Below are 25,054 nucleotides of genomic sequence, written 5' to 3' on the forward strand. Positions count from 1 at the left end.
TGGAATGTAGGGACAATGACAGGGAGATCAGGAGAAGTGGTGGAAGTATTGGTCAGAAGAAGAGTGGACATATGTTGTGTGCAGGAGATGAGATGGAAGGGAAGTGGTGTGAGAATGGTGAAGGGTAGGCAGGGACAGAAATACAAGTTTATGTGGCAAGGGTGCCTGGAGGGTGTGAATGGTGTTGGTGTCCTGTTTTCTGAGGAGTTTGTAGACAGTGTGGTGAGTGTGACTAGAGTGAGTGATAGGTTGATGATGGTGAAAATGATGATTGGAAAGCTCTTGGTGAACGTCAACTCGGGATATGCTCCGCAGGTTGGTCGAAGCGATGAAGAGAAAGACAAGTTCTGGTGTGCGATAGAGAAGCTGATGGAAAACGTGAAAGATGAGGAAGTTGTTGTGGTAGGAGACGACCTAAATGGACATGTGGGAAGGAGTATGGATGGTTTTGAGGGAGTTCATGGGGGTTATGGATATGGTGTGAGAAATGGAGTAGGTGAAAGGATTTAGGAGTTTGCTGATGGAGCTGATTTGTTGATTTGTAATACTCAGTTCCAGAAAGAGGATAATAAGCTTGTTACAGACACGTCAGGTGGGTCGACGACAACCGTTGACTACCTGATGGTGCGTAGGCGAGATAGGGGGCACCTCCGGGACACAAAGGTGATCCCGGGGGAGGAGGCTGTTTCACAGCACCACTTGGTTGTCTGCGACATAAGGGTGAAAGGTGCGAGGAGAGCTCGGCGGGTGAAGTACCAACCGAGAATGAACGTCTGGAGGTTGAAAGAGGTGACAGTAAGGGAGGCATTAAAAGAGAGGCTGAGTAGGGAAGAGGATGATGTGGATGAGCTTGAAAGTGGCTGGATGTCAATGAAAGCTAGTCTGTTGGGAGCCGTTAGTGAGGTATGTGGATGGACAAAAGGACCACCGAGGCACTCGGAAACATGGTGGTGGGATGATGAAGTTGGAAAGAGGATTGACGAGAAGAGGAAGAAGATCAAGGCGTGGCAGAAGGCGAAGGGTACGGGAGCAGAAACAGCAGAGCATGAAAGTTATAAGGCAGCCAGGAAGGCTGCAAAGAAAGAGGTAGCAAAGGCGCAGGAGGCATGTAGGAAAATGTTCGGAGAACGCTTGGATTCGGAAGAGGGTCAGAAAGCAATATTCAGGATTGCAAAGCAGATAGTGAAAGAGAGGTGTGATGTGATGGGGGTGAGTTGCTTGAAGGATGAAGTGGGACAAATCGTTGTCGACCCAGATGGAATTAAAGGAAGGTGGAAAAGATATATGGAAATGCTGTTGAATACAGAAAATGAATGGGTTGGCAACATAGAGAGTAACACTGTTTTAGGACAGGCAGAGAAGATAACTGAGAAGGAAGTTGAGGAAGCGATAAAAGCAATGAAGAGTAGAAAAGCGGGAGGGCCGACGGGAGTTGTGGGAGATATGTTGAAGGCAGCAGGAAGTTGGGGTGTGAAGAGCATGACAGAGATCTGTAATCTGGTGGTGAAAGAAGGCCGCATTCCAGTGAATTGGGAACTGAGTACCCTCGTCCCTCCATACAAGGGGAAAGGTGACCCTCTGGAGTGTGGCTCGTACCGAGCGATAAAGTTATTGGAGCATGGAATGAAGGTATTGGAAAGGGTGCTGGAGAGGAGGATGAGGAAGAAAGTGAAGATCGACGAAATGCAGTTTAGATTTATGCCAGGAAGAGGAACGACAGACGCGCTTTTCATTGTGATGCAGTTGCAGGAGAAGTACATGGAGAAGAGGAAGAAGTTGTTTCTTGGGTTTGTTGATCTGGAGAAAGCATTCGATAGAGTTCCACGCAAAGTATTGACATGGGCATTGAGGAAGTTAGGAGTGGAGGAATGGTTAATCAGAGTAGTGATGGCAATGTACAAAAGAGCGCGCACAGCTGTAAGGATGAAGGACGGGAACAGTGGTGAGTTTGAGGTGAAGGTGGGAGTTCATCAGGGGTCGGTACTAAGTCCACTACTATTTGTAGCTGTGATGGAGGTGCTGGCTCAGAATGTAAAGAAGGGTTTACCATGGGAGTTGTTGTATGCAGATGATCTGGTGTTGATTGCAGAAAGTATGGATGGACTGAAGGAAAAGATGAACAAGTGGAAGGAATGTATGGAGACAAAAGGTCTGAAGGTGAATATCGGAGAGATGAAGGTGATGGCAAGTGGTAAAGCATGTGGTGAGGTGGAAAGAACTGGGAAGTGGCCCTGTGCTGTGTGTAGGAAGGGTGTCGGAGTGAACTCCATTCAATGTACAATGTGCGCTCAGTGGGTTCATCAAAAATGTAATGGTCTGAGAGGGTCATTAACCTGTGTGGCAGCTACATTCAAATGTAAGGTGTGCACAGATGGAGCTGCAGATGGAGGAAATGTTGAGTTGGATCTTGGAGACGGCGTGAAGCTGGAAGGTGTGAAAACATTTTGCTACCTCGATGAAGGTAGCTGAATGCTGAATGGACATGCTGAATGGAGAAGGTGGATCAGACTCCGCAACGGTTGCTAGAGTGAGATGTGCATGGAAGACGTTTCGGGAACTGAGTGGCATGCTGATGATGAGGGGAGTGTCGTTGAAGCTGAAGGGAAAGGTGTATGCTGCATGTGTGAGAAGTGTTATGATTTATGGGAGCGAGACATGGGTAATGAACGTGGAGCAGCAACGAAGGTTGGAAAGGGTGGAAATGCGAATGGTTCGACGGATGTGCGGAGTATCGTTGAGAGAGAGGAAGACAAATGATGAATTGCGAAAGATGATGGGAATAGAGCCTGTGATTGATGCTGTGAAGAGGAACAGGTTGAGATGGTTTGGTCATGTGTTGAGGAAGGATGAAAGTGACTTTTTGAGAAGAGTGATGGAAATGAATGTAGAAGGAAGAAGAGGACGGGGAAGACCAAGAAAGACTTGGCTAAAGATGGTGGAAGAAGAAATGCGGGCAAGGGGGTTAACAAGGAGAGATGCAGAAAATAGGGCAAAATGGAGAAGATTGTCATGGGGACCGCAAGGCTAACCCCCGCTCTAGTTGGGAAAATGGCCTTTAAAATGCATGTTGTTGTATTGCCAACAACTTATATTATTTATTTATTTACTTCATTACCAACAACTTGTGTTATTTATTTATTTACTTCATTACCAACATGGTTGTATCCCGGTTTAGAATAGGTACACCGTATCCCTGCGCATCGTAAGAGGCGACTAAGGGTTGGCGCCAGGAATGGCATCCGGCCATAAAAACATTGCCTCAAACAGGGAACCATGATTGTCATGGGGCCCGCAAGGCTAACCCCTGCTCTAGCGGGGAAAATTGCCTTAAAACGATCATTCATTCATTCATATATTACCAACAATTTGTATTATTTATTTCTTTACTTCATTACCAACAACTTATTACCCTGCGCTCGAGCAGCGTTAAGCATTCGGTTGCGTACGTCGTGTGTACGTGTCTGCATTTTTAAAATTCATTTTCTCGGCAACCTTTGGTCCAATTGGCACAACAATTTACCATACGAGTGCCTCCACATGTAGAATTTTTTTATTCATAATTATGACGTCACAGGTCATGTGGTACGGACGCCATCTTGGAAAAAAGTTACACCTCTATATCTTCCAAACCGCTCAATGGGAAAAATTGAAACATGGCTTATTGAGTAGTACTCCCCATGGGGAATAAGATATGTTGATGATGATGATGTTATTGGTACGTTAATTATGATGTCATAATTTGACAAGTACAATGCATTATTCGATCAGTATGAATTTTTTTTCTCTGCAATTCTTGGTCCGATTGACACGAAATATTCACCATAGGAGGGCCTCCTCCTGTAGAATATTTTAATGATATTTATGACGTCATAGGTCACGTGGTACAGGCGCCATCTTGGAAAAACGTTACACCTCTATATCTTCCAAACCGCTCAATGGAAAAAATTCAAACATGGCTTATTGAGTAGTACTCCCCATGGGGAATAAGATATGTTGATGATGATGTTATTGGTACCTTAATTATGATGTCATAATTTGACAAGTACAATGCATTATTCGATCAGTATGAATTTTTTTTCTCTGCAAATCTTGGTCCGATTGACACGAAATGTTCACCATAGGAGGGCCTCCTCCTGTAGAATATTTTAATGATAATTATGACGTCATAGGTCACGTGGTACAGGCGCCATCTTGGAAAACCTTCACACCTCTATCTCTAAATCCACTCCATGGAAAAAATTGAGACCTGGCTCATTGTCACCTACTCCCCTGGGGAATAAGATACGTTAATGATGTCATCGGTGCCTTCGTTATGACGTCATAATTTGACAAATACAACACTTATCCGATCATTATGAATATATATATTTTCTCTGCAACTGTTGTTCCGATTGGCACGAAATTTTCACCATAGGAGCGCCTCCTCCTTTAGAATATTTTAATAATAATCCTGATGTCATGTGGTACAGGCGCCATCATGGAAAAACCGAAAAGGTTGCACCTCTATATCTCCAAAACCGCTCTGTGGAAAAAAATTGAAACGTTGCTCATTGTAAAGAACTCCATATGGGGGAGTAGGTGTTGTTAACGATGACGTCATTGGTGCCATAATTATGACATCATAATTCGACAGGGACAACGCTTCAACTGATCAGTTTGAAATTTATTGAACGTGATCATTGCAACAATTATATTAGAAAATATATATTAATGATGTCATCGCTCACATGGTCTGGCAGCCATATTGGATCAAAGAAAAAAACAAAACGTTCAAAAACAGAAGAGTTGGCTCGCACCAAGTTGACTGTGCAGGGTAAGTATTCTATGAATACCATCTAGTATTATTTATTTACTTCACTACCAACAACTTACATTATTTATTTATTTACTTAATTACCAACAACTTGTATTATTTATTTATTTACTTCATTACCAGCAACTTATATTATTTATTTATTTACTTCATTACCAACAACTTGTATTATTTATTTATTTACTTCACTACCAGCAACTTACAATATCTATTTATTTACTTCCCTACCAACAGAACGCCCTTTTGCCTGGTGTTGGGCTAGCGGCTAGGGTGCCGGCTTAGGATCCTACGATCCTGGGTTCGAATCCCGGTCGATCGCTGAATTAACGCCAGGGGTGTTGACTCAGCCTGTCATCCTTCCGAGGTCGGCTAATTGAGTACCAGTTCACTGGTAATTCCCTGTTTGTCGTTAAAGGCGGCAAAAAGGGTTGGCGTCAGGAAGGGCATCCGGCCGTAAAACATTGCTTCAAAAAGGGGACCGAAAAACAACAACAACCACGGTTCCCAAAAAAGGCCAACCCCCGCTTTGCGGTGAAAAATGGCCTCTAAAGGTGGTTATTTTTATTTTATTTATACCAACAAGTTATATTATTTATTTATTTACTTCATTACCAACAACTTGGCCAACCCCTGCTCTGTGAGGAAAAATGGCCTCTAAAGGTGGTACATTACCAACAACTTGTATTACTTATTTATTTACTTCACTACCAACAGCTTATTTTATTTATTTATTTACTTCACCACCAACAACTTCTTTTATTTATTTATTTACTTCACTACCAACAACTTAAAGGGGGAGGATAGGGAGGGGAGAAGACGAGGGAGGAGATGTGCGGGAGTGAGGGGAGAGGATGAGGAGGGGACAGAGGTTGAGGTTGAGGGGGGTGGGGGGCAGGAGGGAGGAGGGGGAAATGAAAATCATGCAGATGTGACGCACAGTATAACCCGACGTCACACACATTCATGAATCACTCTGTGCCTGTGAAACACCAGGATGAGAGTTTATAACTCGGTCGAGATTCAAACCCATGTTAGACACCTTACGGCACATGTGCATACCTCTCCGACATCGTGCTGCACCTGTTACTTCCATGCTCAAATTTATTTTTCCGTCTAATTCCGTAGATAGCCTGGTGTTGGCTTAGCGGTTGGGGTGCCGGCTTGGGATCCTAGGATCCTGGGTTCGAATCCCAGTCAATCGCTGAATTAACGCTGGGGGGGTTGACTCAGCCTGCCATCCTTCCGAGGTCGGCAAATTGAGTACCAGCTTGCTGGGATGAATGATCCCGGTGTGTACCCCGGTTTAGAATAGGTACACCGTATCCCTGCGCATCGTAAGAGGCGACTAAGGGTTGGCATCAGGAAGGGCATCCGGCCATAAAAAAACATTGCCTCAAACAGGGAACCATGATCGTCATGGGGCCTGCAAGGCTAACCCCCGCTCTTGCGGGGAAAAATGGCCTTAAAACGACCATTCATTCATTTCATTCGTCCAATTCCGTAGATGTCCCCCATGGAGAAGCGAGCCACCGTATCACCATGGAAACCAAGTGGCTTTAGCACTCGACATTGGTTGTTTTACACGTATATATTTTATTGGTTTAATAATTATAACTATATTAATATAATGAAAGCAGATCGCACAAAAAGGGGGGGAAAAAAGACATAAATAACAGGTGAGGTACTGCACGTCGCCATGGACCACAACACAGGCATGTGACGGATGAGTTTGAAGAAGAAGAAGAATATTATCGGAAGCAGATTGTTTCTACGTAAAATTTTTCAACTTTAAATAAATAATTTCTTGTGAGTTTGAAGAAGATCTGAGCGGTGTATGTTATCCCAAACGCAGGGAATAATAAAATTAGTTGTTTTTAGCTCACCTGGAACGAGGCTCAGAGGGGGCTTATGTGATGGTGTATCGTCCGTCCGTCCATCCGTCTGTAAACACTTGAAACTTTTTCTCGAAACTCCTGATGGGATTGTGACAAAATTTAGCACAAATGATATTTGTTGTGTTGTGACTAAAGTTTCTTCACGGCATGAAAAAAAAATCTGGGTCTAAGGGGGGTCTACCAGGGGTCATCGTGGATCCAGATTTGACCCAACAAAATAGGTATTTGCTTTATTCTCAGAAACTACACACACAATTTCGATGAAACTTGCCCACAACCTTCAACACCCATGATGTACCAATGTTTGTTCAAGGCATTACAAAAATTTGGGACCGAGGAGGTATACGGGGTGAGTGGGAGGGGGAGGGATGGGATGGACGACCAAAATAGGTATTTTTTTTGTTTGTTTGTTTAAAGTCTCAGGATTATGTTCGTATGATTCTACATGCTGCCCTGTCTTCTACCAACCTTTAAATTTGGTTTTAAATACCTTTAGTCAGTGTAGTATACCGTTTATTCTGCCAGGTCAGCGCTCAGGGGTATCGCCCATATTTTTACTCTTCAAAAGAAGGAACTAAACAAAATAGACTCAATCTGAGGAGGGGGCACGGGTGTTTCATCCATTTCATCAAACCGATTGGAGAGCGCTCGCTAAGCAGCTTAAGCAATCGAGCATGCTTTATTGCACATAAACCGACCTGTTCTGAGGCAGGGCACACTTGAGTAGAGTCCCTGTATAAAGAGAGTTGCGCCATGCGCTGACCCGAGATTTCTGGTCACGTGATTTCGTGGCGCCATTTTGTGTCTAACTTCACCATGCGTGAACGTCAGCTTGGTACGGGAATGTTGTTTATTGCCAAACAAAATGACTGGTTGTTCTGCTTTTGGTTGTTCAAACCAATCTGGGAAATATAAGATGTTAAAGGAGCTGGGGCTCCCACGTCGATCGGAAGAATGGACGCGACAAAAAGCTGGAATTCATCCGAGTTGCTTTAATAAAACCAAACACTCAGGCACTCTCAAAAGCCCGTTTATCGGGCAGCAATATATATACATATTATCCCGGAGCGTTTGCCCAGGAAAGGCGAGAGGGGGCGTGGCCCAGCGTCCTGGCTGCGGCCTGGCAAGTTGAGGGCGAGTCTGGCATGCCCGGGCATCCCGACCGAGGCCTGGCAAGTTGAGCGCGGGCCTGCCCGGGCGTCCTGGACGAGCCCGGCATGGTGATCGCTCCGCGTCCTTGATAGGTGCAAGGCGATTGTGAAAACCCAGCGGTAGCCGCTACACACGTCCCCCCAGAATCGACTTGCACCGGCAGGGTCAATTTGAGGGGGGTCCTGATGACCCGGCCGAAGCGACCCCTGGCGGGTCGTGGGAGGGGGTCCGGTGTGGTGGTGGGCGGTCGAGTGGGGGGCACCGTGGACGGGGGGCGGCCTCGCCGCAGCGGAAGGGCCACCCGTGGTGGGTGGTCGACGTCCACGTGCGCCGGCTTGAGGCGGTCCACCGCAATCTGGTCCGACCTGCCGCCGATGTCGATGACGAACGACTTGTCATCCCGTCGCAGCACCCGGAAGGGCCCGTTGTACGGCGGCCGGAGTGGCCCCCGATGTGCGTCGTGATGCACAAAGACATACTCCGCTGTGCGAAGTGCTGGGGGGACGTAGGACTGGGGGTCACCGTGGTGGGATGTTGGCACGGAGGCAAACCGTCGGGCGGCCTCCTGGAGGTCCGAGCGCTGGTGAGCTGCGGACCAGGGACTGGTAGCGTCGGGCACGAATTCGCCCGGGACGCGTAGCGCCTGGCCATAGACAAGCTCGGCGGTGAATGCCTGGAGGTCCTCCTTGGGGGCCGTGCGGAGGCCCAAAAAGACCCACGGCAGCCGGTCGGCCCAACCGCCGTCTTGAAGGCCGGCCATGAGCGCGGCCTTCATGGAGCGGTGGAATCGCTCGCACAACCCGTTTGCTTGGGGGTGGTAGGCCGTAGTACGGTGGAGCTTGACCCCCAGGTTGCGGGCGACCGCGCCCCACAGCTCGGAGGCGAACTGTGGTCCGCGGTCTGATGAGATGTCCGCCGGTGCGCCGAAGCGGGCGACCCAGGTGGCGATGAAAGCCTGCGCCACGTCGGCGGTGGTGGTGGAGACGAGGGGAACGGCCTCCGGCCAGCTGGTGGTCCTGTCCACCATGGTGAGCAGGTGTGTGAACCCCCGTGATGGGGGGAGGGGGCCCACCAGATCCACGTTGACGTGGTCGAAACGTCGTTCGGGCACGGTGAAAGGTGCCAGCGGGGCCTGGGTGTGTCGGTGGACCTTGGCCCGTTGGCAGGCCGTGCAGGTGCTGGTCCAATCGCGGACGTCCCGACGAAGGCCGTGCCAGACGAATCGCGCCGACACCAGCTTCTGGGAAGCTTTCCGGGTCGGGTGGGAAAGGCCGTGGAGGGAGGCGAAGATGCGGCGTTGCCAGGTGATGGGCACGATGGGGCGAGGCTGGCCTTGGGAGACGTCGCAGAGCAGGACAGTGTCCGCAAAGGGGATGTCGGCCAGGCGGAGGCCCGTGTCCGCCGCCCGGAGGGCTTGCACCGTGGTGTCGGTGGTTTGGTCCGCCGCCATAAGCGCAAAGTCCACGCCCAGGTGGACCGCGTTCGCGCTGGCCCGGGAAAGACAGTCGGCCACGGCGTTGTTTTTGCCGGCGACGTGCCGGATGTCCGTGGTAAACTCCGACACGGCGGAGAGGTGGCGCTGTTGGCGGGCCGACCACGGCTCCGTGACCTTGGCCATGGCGTAAACCAACGGCTTCTGGTCGACGAACGCCGTGAAAGGTCGGCCCTCCAGGAGGTGGCGGAAATGGCGGACGGCCAGGTGTAGACCGAGGAGCTCCCGGTCAAACGTGCTGTATTTGAGCTCGTTCGGCCGGAGCTGCCGGCTGAAAAAAGCGAGTGGCTGCCAAACCCCGTTCACCCATTGCTCATGTACGGCGCCCACCGCGTAGTCGGAGGCATCCGTGGTGAGGGCGATGGGAGCGATGAGCACCGGGTGAGCGAGCAGTGTTGCGTCGGCGAGGGCCCGCTTTGAGCTTTGGAAGGCCGCATCCATTGCTGCGGACCAGGCGATGTCGTGCTTGGCCGGCTTTCCCCGGAGGGCTTCGTAGAGGGGCCGCATGAGTTGAGCAGCGCGGGGCACGAAGCGGTGATAAAAATTCACCATTCCCAGGAATTCCTGCAGGGCCTTTATGGTGCGGGGACGCGGGAACGTAGTGATGGCCTCGACCTTGGTTGGCAGCGGCACGGCCCCGTTCTTGGTGATGTGGTGGCCAAAAAAATCAACGGCCGTCGTGCCGGAGTGGCATTTGGCCGGGTTGACGATGAGGCCGTGCTCGCTGAGGCGCCCGAACAGTGTTCGGAGGTGGAGGAGGTGCTCGGCCCGGGACGTGCTGGCGACGAGGATGTCGTACAGGTAAACGAAAAGGAACGGCAGGTCACGCAGCACGCCGTCCATCAAGCGCTGGAACGCCTGAGCCGCGTTCTTGAGACCAAACGGCATCCGCAAGAATTCGAATAAGCCGAACGGCGTGATGACTGCCGTTTTAGGGACGTCGGCCGCCCTGACAGGTACCTGGTGATATCCCCGTACGAGATCAATTTTCGAAAAAATGACCCGTCCCGCCAGACGGGCGGAGAAGTCTTGGATATGCGGGATCGGGTACCTGTCGGGGGTGGTAGCGTCATTGAGACGGCGGTAGTCGCCACACGGGCGCCATCCACCCCCCGGCTTTGGCACGATGTGCAGTGGCGAGGCCCACGCGCTATCGGAGCGCCGCACGATGCCGAGGTGCTCCAATGCGTCGAATTCGGCCTTCGCCACGGCGAGCTTGGCTGGGTCGAGGCGGCGGGCCCTGGCGTAGACCGGCGGGCCCGTGGTTGGTATGTGGTGCTCGATCCCATGCCGTACTGCGACGGCCGAAAACGTCGGCCGCGTGAGGGCCGGGAACTCCGTGAGCAGGCGAGCAAACTCGTTCGCCGCCGGGACGGCGCATGCCAGCTCGGTCGGCGCGGAGCTGCTCAATGTGCATACCAGGGAGCTGAAGGTTTCGGCGTTGATTAAACGACGCCATTGGACGTCCACCAGCAGTCCGTGTGCGCAGAGGAAGTCGGCGCATAGCAGAGCCATGGGCACGTTTGCGGTTACAAACGTCCAAGCAAAGCGTTGGCCGCCGAAGCAGAGGGTGACGTTGCGTGGGCCGAAGGTGCGGATGGTCGATCCGTTGGCCGCAACCAAGGAGGGGCCGCAAACCGCGGATTGCCTGTCCTGGTCAGAGGCGGGTATGATGCTCAGTTGGGCGCCGGTGTCGCACAGGAAGTGCCGTCCGGACGCTTTATCCGTGATGAACAGTAAGTTGCCCATGTGGCCGTCGCTCATGGCTGGTAATGAACGCCGGCCCGGCCGTTTCCCGGCCTGCCGAAGGTGCACGGGGGTCGGCATGTCCGGGCCTTCTGTCTGAACCTGGCATGATAGTAACACCACGTTTGGTCAGGTGGAGGCCCTGGTCGTCGTGCTGGAGGTGGTCGGCTCGGTGTAGCGGCCGCCAATTGCGTCGGCAGTTCGGTCGTCGACCGTGCCGGGTGCTCGGGCGCCATGGGTGTTGCGTCGGACGGCGGTGGGTCCCATGTCGCCGCTGCGATGCGCTGTCCTGCGGCGGAGATCTTGTCGGCTTCTCTGGCAAGGGCCCGGGGATCTGTGATCGTCGTGCTTGCCAGGGCGAGGCGTACCGGGTTAGGCAGCTGACGGAGGAACAGCTCCCGGAACAGGAATGCCGGAGAGTGTTCGCCGAGCAGTGAAAGCATGTAGTCCATTCGCTCAGAAGGGCGCGTGTCACCGAGATCGGGCAGGTCGAGCAGGCGCCGTGCGCGTTCCGCCGATGGGAGGACGAAAGCGTCGAGGAGAAGCTTCTTAATCGCGCCGTATTTGTCAGCGGCTGGCGGGCTCTCGAGGAGGCTCAGGGTGCGGGCCGCGGTGGCCGAACCGAGCGCTGCTACCACATGGTGGAAGCGGGTGTCGTCGGCCATGATGCCTCACAGGGCGAACAGGGAATCCGCCTGTGCGAACCAAACCGCCGCGTGAGCCTCCCAGAAGGTAGGCAGTTTAAGGGCGACTGCCGTGTCCATGTCGGTAGGTCACCAATGAAGGAGCTGGGGCTCCCACGTCGATTGGAAGAATGGACGCGACAAAAAGCTGGAATTCATCCGAGTTGCTTTAATCAAACCAAACACTCAGGCACTCTCAAAAAGCCCGTTTATCACTCAGCAATATATATACATATTATCCCGGAGCGTTTGCCCAGGAAAGGCGAGAGGGGGCGTGGCCCAGCGTCCTGGCTGCGGCCTGGCAAGTTGAGGGCGAGCCTGCCCGGGCACACCCGGGCATGCCCGGGCGTCCCGACCGAGGCCTGGCAAGTTGAGCGCGGGCCTGCCCGGGCGTGCTGGACGAGCCCGGCATGGTGATCGCTCCGCGTCCTTGATAGGTGCAAGGCGATTGTGAAAACCCAGCGGTAGCCGCTACAATGTATAGATTTCCAAGTGATAAAGTCAGAAGACAAATTTGGGAAGCGAAAATCAGACGAAAGAGCTGGAAAGCGATCGACTCCTCGAGACTCTGCCAGGTAGGCCCACGCCGCTTGATGATCGATGTTCAAAAGCAATTCTATCTGCTCGGTTTTTTTTTGGTTGTCTGTCCGTTGAAAACCCTTTTAAAGGGAAGTGATTTGTGTTCGTTTATAATCTTCAAGGAGCTGACCAAAAATGCATTTCCGTGGGAAGAATCCTGCCCTGAAGAACCCTGCTGACCAAAGGTTAGCCTGTTAGCGTAAAATATCTTCAAAACACACACAAACACCATGGAGGTCGACATGTATGGATGCAAAGTTTAGGGTCGCTAGGTTTCGTGATTTTGGAGTTATGGAGAAGATGAACACACACACACCGTTTTATTATTATAGATACTAGGGCATGCCCGTACTATATCTATATCTAAAATTATATCCCCCCCCTCTATTTACATGAAATGGTTTGGTCCAAAGCGAACGGCTTGCGAATACGGTGACAATCCCCCCCCCTCTATTTACATGAAATGGTTTGGTCCAAAGCGAACGGCTTGCGGAGTTTGGTAAAGAAATCGCCATAGCGTGCACAAACGCGCAGGAAAGCGAAAGAATCGCAAATTAGTTTTAATTAGTTTTAAAACATAGTTTAACGCCAACATAGTTTGCCAACGTGAAATAAATGAATACGCTCTCAAATGTGCCGTCCGAGGCAGAGTCTGTTCGCCACGTTCGGCACACGCGATAGCTCGCTGCTCTCTGATTGGTTGAATCGTTTTTTGGACATAGCTCGGTAACTACTTGTCCGATTAATATGAAACGTTGAAAAGGCACATCCTCAGGTCCCCAGCAATATACCTGGCAAGTTTCAAGTATATCGGACCCGTGGTTGTCGAGAAACAGCGGTCACAGACAAACACACAGACATACACACATACACACACACACACAGAGATTAATGGAATTATAGATAGACTAGGGCATGCCCGTACTATATCTATATCTAAAATTATATCCCCCCCCTCTATTTACATGAAATGGTTTGGTCCAAAGCGAACAGCTTGCGAGTACGGTGACAATCCCCCCCCTCTATTTACATGAAATGGTTTGGTCCAAAGTGAACGGCTTGCGGAGTTTGGTAAAGAAATCGCCATAGCGTGCACAAACGCGCAGGAAAGCGAAAGAATCGCAAATTAGTTTTAATTAGTTTTAAAACATAGTTTAACGCCAACATAGTTTGCCAACGTGAAATAAATGAATACGCTCTCAAATGTGCCGTCCGAGGCAGAGTCTGTTCGCCACGTTCGGCACACGCGATAGCTCGCTGCTCTCTGATTGGTTGAATCGTTTTTTGGACATAGCTCGGTAACTACTTGTCCGATTAATATGAAACGTTGAAAAGGCACATCCTCAGGTCCCCAGCAATATACCTGGCAAGTTTCAAGTATATCGGACCCGTGGTTGTCGAGAAACAGCGGTCACAGACAAACACACAGACATACACACATACACACACACACACAGAGATTAATGGAATTATAGATAGATACTAGCTGAAGTACCCGGCATTGCCGGGCGGGAAGGGGGGGGAGGGGGAGGGGAGGGGAACGGGGGAGGGGGGAGCGAGCCCCTTGGCAAAGTGAGCGGTTTTTTTTCTTCATAGCGTCATAGCGTCATATCGTTCATAGCGTCATAGCGTTTCATAGCGTCATAGCGATTTTTTTTTTCATAGCGTCATAGCGATTTTTTTTTTCATAGCGTCATAGCGTCATAGCGTTCATAGCGTCATAGCGATTTTTTTTTTCATAGCGTCATAGCGTTCATAGCGTCATATCGTTCATGGCGTCATAGCGATTTTTTTTTTTCCATAGCATCATAGCGGTCATATCGTTCATAGCGATTTTTTTTTTCATAGCGTCATAGCGTTCATAGCGTCATATCATTCATAGCGTCATAGCGTTCATAGCGTCATCACGTGATCGCTCTGAGCGAATCAGCGCCCACCTGCTCTGATTCTGTGCGCTGAAATGCGCTGAGGTAAATATGAATAAAAAATATGGATCGTCAAATATTTTGAGTTCGGCCATGTTCGTCCCACGCTCAATGGCCATGTCTATGTCAAATATCAAGCACGTAAGCCTCTCCGTTTAGGAGTCTATCGGTAACATCTCACACACACACACACACACACACAAACTGTGTTTTATATATATATATTATTATAGATGTTGATGTAAGATGTTTATGTGAGAGATCAGGAAATATCTTATAAGTTCCTTCAGGATTGCAAATTATCTGGGATGAACGAGCAATTTAGACCGGATTTTGTTTATAGAACTAACCAGTAATTGTCAAGAAAGATCTTGTTCTGATTTATACATAGATTGTGAGGGGGGAGAGTGAGTGGGATGGGGTAGTGGGGGAGAGAGAAGGGGATGGGGTAGTGGGGGAGAGAGAAGGGGATGGGGTAGTGGGGGAGATAGAGAGAGGGGGATGGGGGTAGTGGGGGAGATAGAGAGAGGGGGATGGGGGTAGTGGGGGAGAGAGAGCGGGGTGGGGTAGTGGGGGAGAGAGCCTGGGCGAGAGCGAGAGAGAGAGGGGGGGGGGGATTGGGGAGGAGGGCAGGAGGGTTGGGGGTTGAAAAGGTCTTTAATCAGTAAACACAAGTTTGGAATATCCCCTCCTCCTGGTTGGACATCGTTCAATTAAACAAACTTTGTTTCTTGTGACACTTGACAAGAACGCAAATCGAGTTAGAAAGTAATTAAGTGGAATAGAGTGAAGGAAAATATAAAGAGGGAAATAAAATAGAAGAAAAAGGAAAGAATGAAAAGGAGGAAATATGGAATTTTAAATAATCTGTAAATGGAGGGAAGAGAGAAGAACCCCTCCCCCTTTTCCCTTCACTTACAAAGATTTCTCAAGTTGTTCTGATCCAGCTCAACCTTCACAGGATGCTCTACCGGCCCTTCTGTGGAAATGATTAAAGATGCACAAAAATTACAAGATGTGAAATTCTCTTATTTTCATGTTTATAAAGATTTAAAAAAATATTTTAACCAAAAATCTAAACACAACAAACATGGGGAAGAGAAAATGGAACCTCCATTTTGCAACAAAATTAATTTAAATTTTCATTAATTTATGAAGGAAATTTCACAACATTGTCCTAAAATCGAGTGATCACAAATTCGTTTTCTCCACAAGATAGAATGAATCATTCGTTCTTCACTGGAACCAGAGGAAGAATTCAAGTTCCTGTTAACTTTGAATCCAGAAGAAAACACAAACAAATGAAAAGAAAATCACATATGATTCTAGGAACATGTGAATGATCCAAGGTACATGCGAATGATTCAAGGTACATGTGAATGATTCAATATGGATGTGAATTATTTTAGGAACATGTGAATGATTTCTGTTGATGTGAGATCGTTCTTGGTGAAATCAATCTGTTGATCGCTCCATAATAGGTCAGTGCACCTGTGAAAAAATTATAAATTAAAAAATTCCCTTCACCAACTCAGTATTTTTTAGCTCACCTGGACTTTAGTATGGTGAGTGTATGCGATCGAGCAGTTTCCGTAAGTAAGTGAGTGAATGAGTCTGGTAAAACTTTAGTCATTATCATTTGAACCAAACACTACATTTCGATCAAACTTGGCCATAAGCCTCATATCTGATGCCAAATGACAGGTATTGACCACATCAAAATATGCGCTCATTAAGGGGAACTACGAGGGTGTCTTTGACCCCCCCCAAAATAGGTATTTCCTCTTCTCTGAAACTTGATCACAACCTTCATCACCCATGATGTACCAAAGTTTGTTCACGGCAATAAAATATTAGAGTCTTGGGGTTGTGGGGGTTGAGTGACTGTTGCTCCTGATCCAGGTGAGCTTCAGGATTCGTGGTCCTATTTTTTTTTTTTTTAAGTCTTGCTGGATTGACCCAATGGTTGGTCGATCCGAAATAGAAATGACTGAATTATTATGTCCAGCCTTCCATGATGCTCATTGATAAGTTGTTTTTATCATAACAATAATAATAATAATAATAATAATGCACTTATTTTATATAGCGCTTTTCAGGAAGCCCAAAGACGCTTTGACAGAGTGCAAAACATAATGCATAGCAAAACATAAAAACAATTGCAAAAAAGAAGAATCAATAGGGAAATATTCAAAGCACAAAGGAGGGAGAAGGAGAGGAGATAGTCAGGGGTTAGATGCTGTGGGTTAAATGTTGAATGCAGTGTTGAACAGGTGGGTCTTGAGTGATGTTTTGAATGTGGTGAGTGAGGAGGAGTCTCTGATGGTGTGAGGTAGCGAGTTCCAGAGGATGGGAGCAGCGATGGAGAAGGCCCTGTCCCCCCAGGATCTAAATTTGGTCCGGATGGGGGGGGGGGGGTCAGGAGGTTGGTACCAGCAGAGCGGAGGTTGCGGGTGGGAGTGTGTCTGGAGAGGAGGTCAGCCAGGTAGGATGGGGCCAGGTTATGGAGGGATTTGTAGGTCAAGAGGAGGATTTTGTACTGGATTCTCTGGGAGATGGGGAGCCAGTGAAGCTTGTAAAGGATGGGGGTGATGTGGTCACGGGTCCGGGAATGGGTGAGTAGACGGGCAGCGGAGTTCTGAATGTATTGGAGTTTATTGGTGATTGTTGAGGGTGAACCATAAAGGAGGCTATTGCAGTAGTCCAGACGGGAAGTGATGAAGGCGTGGATGAGGGTTTCTGCAGCCACGGAGGAGAGGGATGGACGGAGACGGGCGATGTTTTTCAGGTGAAAGAAGGCTGTCTTTGTGATCTGTTTAGTGTATTTGTCGAAGGAGAGGGTTTGGTCAAAGATGATGCCAAGATTCCGGATGTGAGGGGAGGTGGATACTGGGAAACCGTCGATGTTGAGGGCAAAGTTATGGGTGGACTTGGTGAGCGTTTTTGGGCCAATGATGATTATTTCAGATTTATCACAGTTAAGTTTGAGGAAGTTGATTTGAAGCCAGGATTTTATTTCAGTGATGCAGTTTGTCAGGATAGAGTGGGTGGCGGTGGAGATGGACTTGGTGGAGATGAAAAGCTGGATGTCATCGGCGAAGCAGTGGAATTGGAGACCATGACGGCGGATTAAGTGACCGAGGGGGGACAGGTAAAGGATGAAGAGGAGGGGGCCAAGAACTGAACCTTGGGGGACACCTTGGGGGAGGGGAGCAGTGGGGGATTTGCAGTTATTGATGGAGATGAACTGACGTCTGTCAGAGAGGTATGATTTAATCCAAGAGAAGGCAGTGCCGGTAATGTTAAAGGTGGTTTCAAGTCGGGTGAGGAGGATGGTGTGATCGATGGTGTCAAAGGCGGCGCTGAGGTCGAGGAGGATGAGAATGTTGAGGTTGCCAGCGTCAGAGGAGAGGAGAAGGTCAATGAATAAATTATTTGAAGATGGAAGTGAGAACAACTCATTCATCTGACATGTTTGCATGTGATGCATCACTGCGTGATCAGTGTGTGTGTTTTATGTACAACACCTGGAAATATTAACCAAAAGTTTCTGTTTTGTTTGTGATGTTCCATGAACACTCCACCGTAGAGAATTCATTTGAACAACTTTTACACAAAGATCCTCCGCTTTTGCAATTACAGTTCATGAGAAGAAGAAAACAGTGAATGAATGATCAGTAACATTGAATTGGATGTTAAGTTTTGCACAAACACCAAGTTCATGTCCTGATTCTTCACAATTTTTTTTAATTTTTTTTTTGTATACAAGATCGAGGCTCGTGAAAGAGCAAACATTAATCACACAGAAAGACAAACAGACACATAAAACAAATAACATCGGGAGCGGTAGACAAGATGGGGAGAGAGGGGGAAGGACACAAACACAACATTTGAGTTTTCCCAAGAAAGATCATGGCAGATAGTGAGACCCAAAAGCTTGAGCGACAGAACTTCTTGGAGAGGATTGTTGACAAAGTAGATGGGAGGGATGTCCAGTCGATCTTTTCGGAGAGACATAGTAAGAGTGTGAGATTTGTCAGGATTGAAAGACATGTTCCACTTGTTTGCCCAGTCTGTGATTTTGTCCAGGTCTTCAGAGAGTGAGGAGGCTGCAGACTGCCGATCTGAGGGAAGAGGAATGGAGCGGCAGAGAGTGGAGTCATCAGCAAAGAGATAGAGAGGATTTTCCAGAGAGTCGGAGAGATCATTGATAAAGACCAGAAAAAGCACAGGGCCCAGCACACTGCCTTGGGGAACTCCAGCCTGAACAGGCAGGGGAGATGAGAGAAATCCATTCAGGGCCACACGTTGACTACGACCAGAGAGGAAGTCCGCAAGCCATGCATGGAGATTTCCATGGATACCAACTCATGACCATGACTCATGACCAATCTCAACTCATGACCTCTTTCACCTGTAAAATGTTTGTTTTCGGCACAAAAGAAGATTTCTCTCCATCGCCAGCCGGTCCCCTTACATCCCAGATTAGAACTTTGTGGACTTCAGGTTATGATTCTTTGAATGAATGAAAAATGATTTAAATACTGTTAGTCTTGTATTTTTGGTCCATAATGTTCCTTTATCATAACGAAATTCACTAGAACAGCACATGGTAGAGAGCATAGCTCCGCCAGGCTGAACAGTTTATGTTTTGTATCCTAAAGAAAGTTCGAATCTGGATTCAGACATGAACCAAAGTCGAATGGGATTGTTCTTATCACCAAACCAACTAATTCCCCAAGTTTTGTCACAACTTATTGAAATTGAAATCGTGGTATACAGTACATCGTTTTTGGCTGCAACTCAAAATGATGAGGAATCAGTTAAAATTTCTCTGGTCTGGATCTGGATTCGGATCTTCACCAAAATCAAATGAATTCGTCCTTGTTACACACCTAACATATCCACAAAATTACATCCGAACCCATCCACAACGTTTTGAGATATCCTGCTCACAGACAAACAAGACAAGAGACAGACAAATGCAGACAGATAGACAGGGGTGAAAACAACCTCCATCCACCTTCAGAGGCAGAGAGAATACGTGGAATGTAAGACAATTATTTCCTGGAAATTTATATTTAGGCAGTAGAACATATTTTACTTCCTCATTCGCTTCATCACCGATTTTCCAATCACAAGACTTTGATTTCCTGAATCCACGCTGGAATTCCAACCTATAGGAAAGGATAAAATTAAAACAATATTTTAGGTGGGCCAAAGAGTAAAAGCAAATCAAAATGGCCTCCAAATCAACCTACAGACGGTGTATCCTCCATCGCTCAAAATCATTACTTGAAAAACTTGAGTTCATAGAACATGATACTCCACGCAGTGTTCAAGTCTTGATTTCAAGACACTGCCTCCTTGGGCTCACCCCAATGGCAGTAAAGCACCACCAGCAGTGAGAAAAGCTCTCCAGCAAGAGATGGAGGAAACCACCCACCATTAGCAATGATCCAAGGATGGAGGTCGTTCTCCATGTTGTCAGTCATGCATGAATAAAGTGAGTCCATGTGTCCTGGTGCAGCCAAGTCCCCGTACAGCGCGACACTGAACAGGAAGAAGGCCAATTGACACCTTCGATGAAACAGCTTGGTCAGAACGTTCGCCAGGCAGCCCCAAAGTGCCACTGGGCTCTCCATCCCCAATGCTTAATGGCCAATAACCACCATCCAGCTCCCCGAACACCAAGGGTATGTTCAGTTACCAAGTTTCTTGGAGAGCACTCACCAAGTGGTTTGAGCACTCAAGCAAGCACTCCATTCAAAACCGTTAATAAGGAACAGCTGGCTCGACAAGCGTTATCTGGCTGCTTGGTAACTGAACACACCAAGTGCAGCCATGTTGTGAAATCATGCACACGTGGGGTCACGACCAAAATAAATCTCTTGCTAGATGTCGACATACAACATGGTTCTTGGAGGTATTATGAAGGTGATTTGTGTTTTAGTGTAAAAGTTTATAATTAATTCAATTTGAATAAAGGTTTAAAGGGGTATACATAAATTGATTCCGGGTTTTACCACCGTTTACCCAGTCTATCTAACACGTCACATCACCCTATCTAACACGTCACATTAGTTCTTCATTCCTGTTGTTTGTGTGATTTGTAACGTCCTTAAAAACAGCAAGTTTGTCGCTTGGAATTATTTTCACTTTTATTTGATTTCCAGACAGGTAGACAGAATAAAAATATTGTCTCGCTCCGCTCTGCACATGTGTGATCGAGACAAATTCAAAGCCAAATTACCTGCAAAATGAGAGACTGGTCTTCCCATTAGTGTTCAAAATATCACGTTTAATTTAAGTAAGTAGTTCCTCGATCAAAAACTGATGATGATAAACTGATCAGACAGACAGTCAAACGGACATTAATCAATTCCCTAAGTAAGTAGTTCCTCGATCAAAAACTGATGATGATAAACTGATCAGACAGACAGTCAAACGGACATTAATCAATTCCCTAAGTAAGTAGTTCCTCGATCAAAAACTGATGATGATAAACTGATCAGACAGACAGTCAAACGGACATTAATCAATTCCCTAAGTAAGTAGTTCCTCGATCAAAAACTGATGATGATAAACTGATCAGACAGACAGTCAAACGGACATTAATCAATTCCCTAACCCCACTTTTAACTTCATGTGCATGGGGTAATTAAAACTACTCACAACAAACATGGCTTTGTCCCAGAGCACAATGGAGTTATGCTCCACCACACAGGCTTGCACCTCCACTTCACACCTGTCTCTTCTGGATTAGGTGGAATCTAAAACCATCAATATTATTATCATCTAAAATGACAAGACCAAAGAACAAGACCTGCTGCTCTCACATTGCAGAGTTTGCTGGACCCTCTGTTATTTCCTATTTCCTCCATTCTTGATCCCTCTGCTCTCTTCGATCTCCGACCATCTCTAATTTATCGAGGATGAATCCCTTCTTACAGTAACTCTGACCATTGGTTACCTTGCTTCTTGCATCTACTTGTTGTATACACCTGTTTCCCCACTGAAACCATGTTAGCTATTTGCCCTCTGTAACCTCACTCTTCCTGAGCCATGATTTGGTACACAAAAAGCATCGTCATTTGTTCCTTTTCTAGACTTTTCTCTTCCTGTTTCTCTTCCATATTTGTGTCACGTTTTGTGTTCCCTTAATATTTTCATTATAAAATGTCCAATTTGTGTCACTCACTCTGTATCTTCTCCAGGAAGTTCTTATTTAGCGTGATGAGCCCATCCAAACTCTTTTCCTCCTTCGAGAAGTCCAGAATTGGGAGCGGTGTCATCTTCACGGATTTAACGTCTGACATGGTCTCCGGCCTTGGAATAAAAAGGAAAAACATCAGTTTTAGAAATTATTGGAGGAGAGATTATTGTTAAAATAATACATTTTTACATATCAAAACAACTTGTCCGAAAAAAAAAATGGTATATAAAAATAATGGAGGATAGATCGAATGCATTTTTGTATTAATTTGTATATTTATTCAGAAGTATAGATTCTAGAGGAGCGTAATAAATGAGTATAAAGTAAACAGGCAGAAAAAAACGATGGACAGTATAGAAAGAGTGTGTCGGTGAGAGTTGTAGAGTATGAGGTGTGCATTGGGGAAATAATAAATCAATGATGAATGCGATGATTGAAAGATGAGATGAAGAGCATGAGGCAAGAAGCAGACTTGGTGAGTCAGTTGGTCCTGGACTCGGCTTCCTGCCAGGAGATGTACAGAACAAAGGACAATTTCCAAAGTGATGGGATAGAAAACCGTCTGTCTGCAGAGACAAGACCTGGGTGAGAATAATCCAACAAGGTATTTGTGGTGGGACGTGGGGCAATACCATTCACAGAAATAATGTTTGTTACTGTTTACCTGTTAGTGTTCCCCTCTGAGCTCCTCAGACAAGATGCAGAGAATCAATGTTCAAATGTTATAAACCATGTCTTTGTCCATTGTTCATCAATCTCTTTGTAATTCATGAATCCAGGTTCAAATGTTATAAACAATGTCTTTGTCCATTGTCCGTCAATCTCCTTGTAACTCATGTATCAAGGTTCACATGTTATAAAACATGTCTTTGTCCATCAATCTCCGTGTAATTCATGAATCCAGGTTCATATGTTCTAAACCATGTCTTTGTCCATTGTCCATCAATCTCCTTGTAATTCATGAATCCAGGTTCATATGTTCTAAACCATGTCTTTGTCCATTGTCCATCAATCTCCTTGTAATTAATGTATACAGGTTCACATGGTATAAACCATGTCTTTGTCCATTGTCCATCAATTTCCTTGTAATTCATGAATCCAGGTTCATATGTTATAAACCATGTCTTTGTCCATTGTCCATCCAATCTCCTTGTAATTCTTGAATCCAGGTTCATATGTTCTAAACCATGTCTTTGTCCATTGTCCATCAATCTCCTTGTAATTCATGTTGATGTACACGATGTACGAAAGTATTTGTCCTGTACTGTTAGACAGTGCATCATGTTCCATGCATGGATAACATGTGCATACCACATGTAAGAAATTGTTTATTTTCTCTGACTAACATTTGTTGGGTGAGATGTTCATTGTGAAAGTTGACGAGAGTGGAAAGATAACGAGCATTATTGGGAAAAATGCCAGGGGTATAGAAAAGGCCCCTCTACATGGTATGTGCCATGTGGCAAAGTATAGAAAACAAGGGACATTCCAAACATCGCGTGTGCATGTTGGACTACCTTTGTGTTCTTAGGAGGAACCAAGTAATGCTCTAGAAAAGTTCCGATAAAGGGGCGCCTCAGATCTGGCAAATAAAATACATTTACTTCTTCATTCAGCTGTATGAATCAAATTGGCACCCCTTAATATTTCAAGATGCATATTATATTTTAATATTCATATTACATTGAATTTCCCCAGGAAATACCTGGTATTTCAGCTTGTCTTTTATATTTTGAACACTGTAGAATACAAACCCCCTTGTTGGCACTTCCAAAAACCTCCAGTTTAGCAGTATTTGGAGAAACGTAAATTTCCGCTATATTGCGCAATCAAATTTGCCGCTCACACTTGCAGCCTTGGAAAATATCAAGAGCCCAGACAAATAAATATTGATCGTGCTCGAAAACGCAAAGCAAGAGTTGAAAATACCTTTCCATGTCATTTTCTCAAGACAGTGTGGGGTGAGGTGTTCCATGAGTTATCTTTTGAAATGGTTTGGAAGGGAATGAGGAATAATTAGAAAGAGCAGTCAATAATTAGAAAGTCTGGAAAACTGTTCTTTGCGTGATGGACTGACGGCCTGACAGACTGACGGACGGAGGGACAGCGTGCAAACCTATAGTCCCCTCCGGTGTACACCGGTAGGGGACTAACAAGAGATATCCATTAAAAAAAAAATATTCCGTTTAATTAACGATATCTGCCAAACCACATGCCCTAACGCATATTCCAAAAGGACATTTAGGAGACTGACATGCTGAACAGATCTGTGAAGTTTCCCCTCGATTGGATCAAAAATGAGGGAGCGGCTCGGTTTTAAAGGTTCATGCTTAAAAACGTCATAACTCTGAAACCATGTGACGCATGACATCATGCTCGCTGACTTTTTGTTCGCCATGGGTATGCGATTCCGCCTGCAAAGTTCGGCCTCAATCTGTTCAGCCGTTGCAGAGAAAAGGGGGTTTTCGTGTTTTCATGAAAAACAATATGGCGGCCGAACCACGTGACCTGTGATGTCATAATTACCATTAAAATATTCTACAGACAGAGTCCCCCCTGCGGTGAGAATTTGATCTCAATCGGTCCTATTATTGCAGAGAAATTTTTTTTTTAAAGGAAATTAAAAGTAAAAATGGCACTGAGTTAAGGATCATCAGAATTATCAGAATTCCCAAAGTTCAAAGTGCCATAACTTTGTCAAAAATGATCGAAACGTCGTGAAGTTCGAACTTGATCTGTACCTTATCATGAGGAAACCATGTGCCAAGTTTGAAATCATTAGCCTTAAGCGTTTCGAAAAAAAGTCGGGAAAACTGTTCTTTGCGTGACGGACTGACAGAGTGACAGACTGACAGACGGACGGATGGCGTGCAAACCTATAGTCCCCTCCGGTGTACACCGGTAGGGGACTAATAATAATATACACCCTAATTAGGTGTTGTCTCATCCTCAGGGTGCCGGGTGAAAGGTAAGGATGGGATGGGAGGAGGGAGATTTGTGGGAATGGAGGAATTATTTCACACATTTTCTGCCCATGGTACTCCGAAGACGACAAAACTTGTGGCAGGAACACATTGGGCAAGTCGTTCACTCCGACACACACATACAAAACATGCATACATGTGTACATACCATTGTCGGATTGTTTTTTATTGTTTATTTATTTATACAATTCTTTAACTAATTGATTGTTGCTTGCGTCATTTTTTTTTGCAGAGTTCGTTCGTTCACTTCTAAAAAAATTTATCATCCACCCCTTCACAAAACAACCAGGACTTATTAGAAGAGAAACAAAGGTGTGAGTGAGTGCTTCCCTCGAGTGCATTCCTTTTTTAAATGGGGAACCGGGTGGGGGACATGACCATTTCCAAGTTTACAATAACACCCATTCCTTGATGATTCCCACCTCTGTTTGCTCTTCCTCTTCCTGAACCTGCCGTAGTTGGGATGCAACGCTCTGCATTGACTGACACATGAGGATACCTTGCAGCCAAAACACCCTGCACAGAATAAAGAAACAACAGAAGTGGAGAATCGTGAACCTGTGGTGGAT

The 25,054-nt window shown here is 46.7% G+C and overlaps 2 protein-coding genes across 2 annotated transcripts in view; one reads left to right on the plus strand and one right to left on the minus strand.

Annotated features, from left to right (window-relative positions):
• The window catches only part of LOC137416663 (uncharacterized), a 209,070-nt gene that overhangs the window by 12,348 nt on the left and 171,668 nt on the right, over positions 1–25,054 (plus strand). The window lies entirely within an intron of this gene.
• Positions 1–25,054, minus strand: part of LOC137419568 (uncharacterized) — a 64,557-nt gene that overhangs the window by 3,176 nt on the left and 36,327 nt on the right. The window contains exons 2-4 of the mRNA XM_068105575.2: positions 24,908–25,001; positions 21,487–21,614; positions 15,205–15,264 (exon numbers count right to left, since the gene is read on the minus strand). Coding sequence (XP_067961676.2) covers positions 15,205–15,264; positions 21,487–21,604 — 178 coding nt within the window. The 5' untranslated portion in view covers positions 21,605–21,614; positions 24,908–25,001. The remainder of the gene's footprint in view (positions 1–15,204; positions 15,265–21,486; positions 21,615–24,907; positions 25,002–25,054) is intronic.

This window comes from Myxine glutinosa, chromosome 1 (genome assembly GCF_964187855.1).
Source record: "Myxine glutinosa chromosome 1, kmMyxGlut1.1, whole genome shotgun sequence".
In the NCBI taxonomy this organism is placed as follows: Eukaryota; Metazoa; Chordata; class Myxini; order Myxiniformes; family Myxinidae; genus Myxine; species Myxine glutinosa.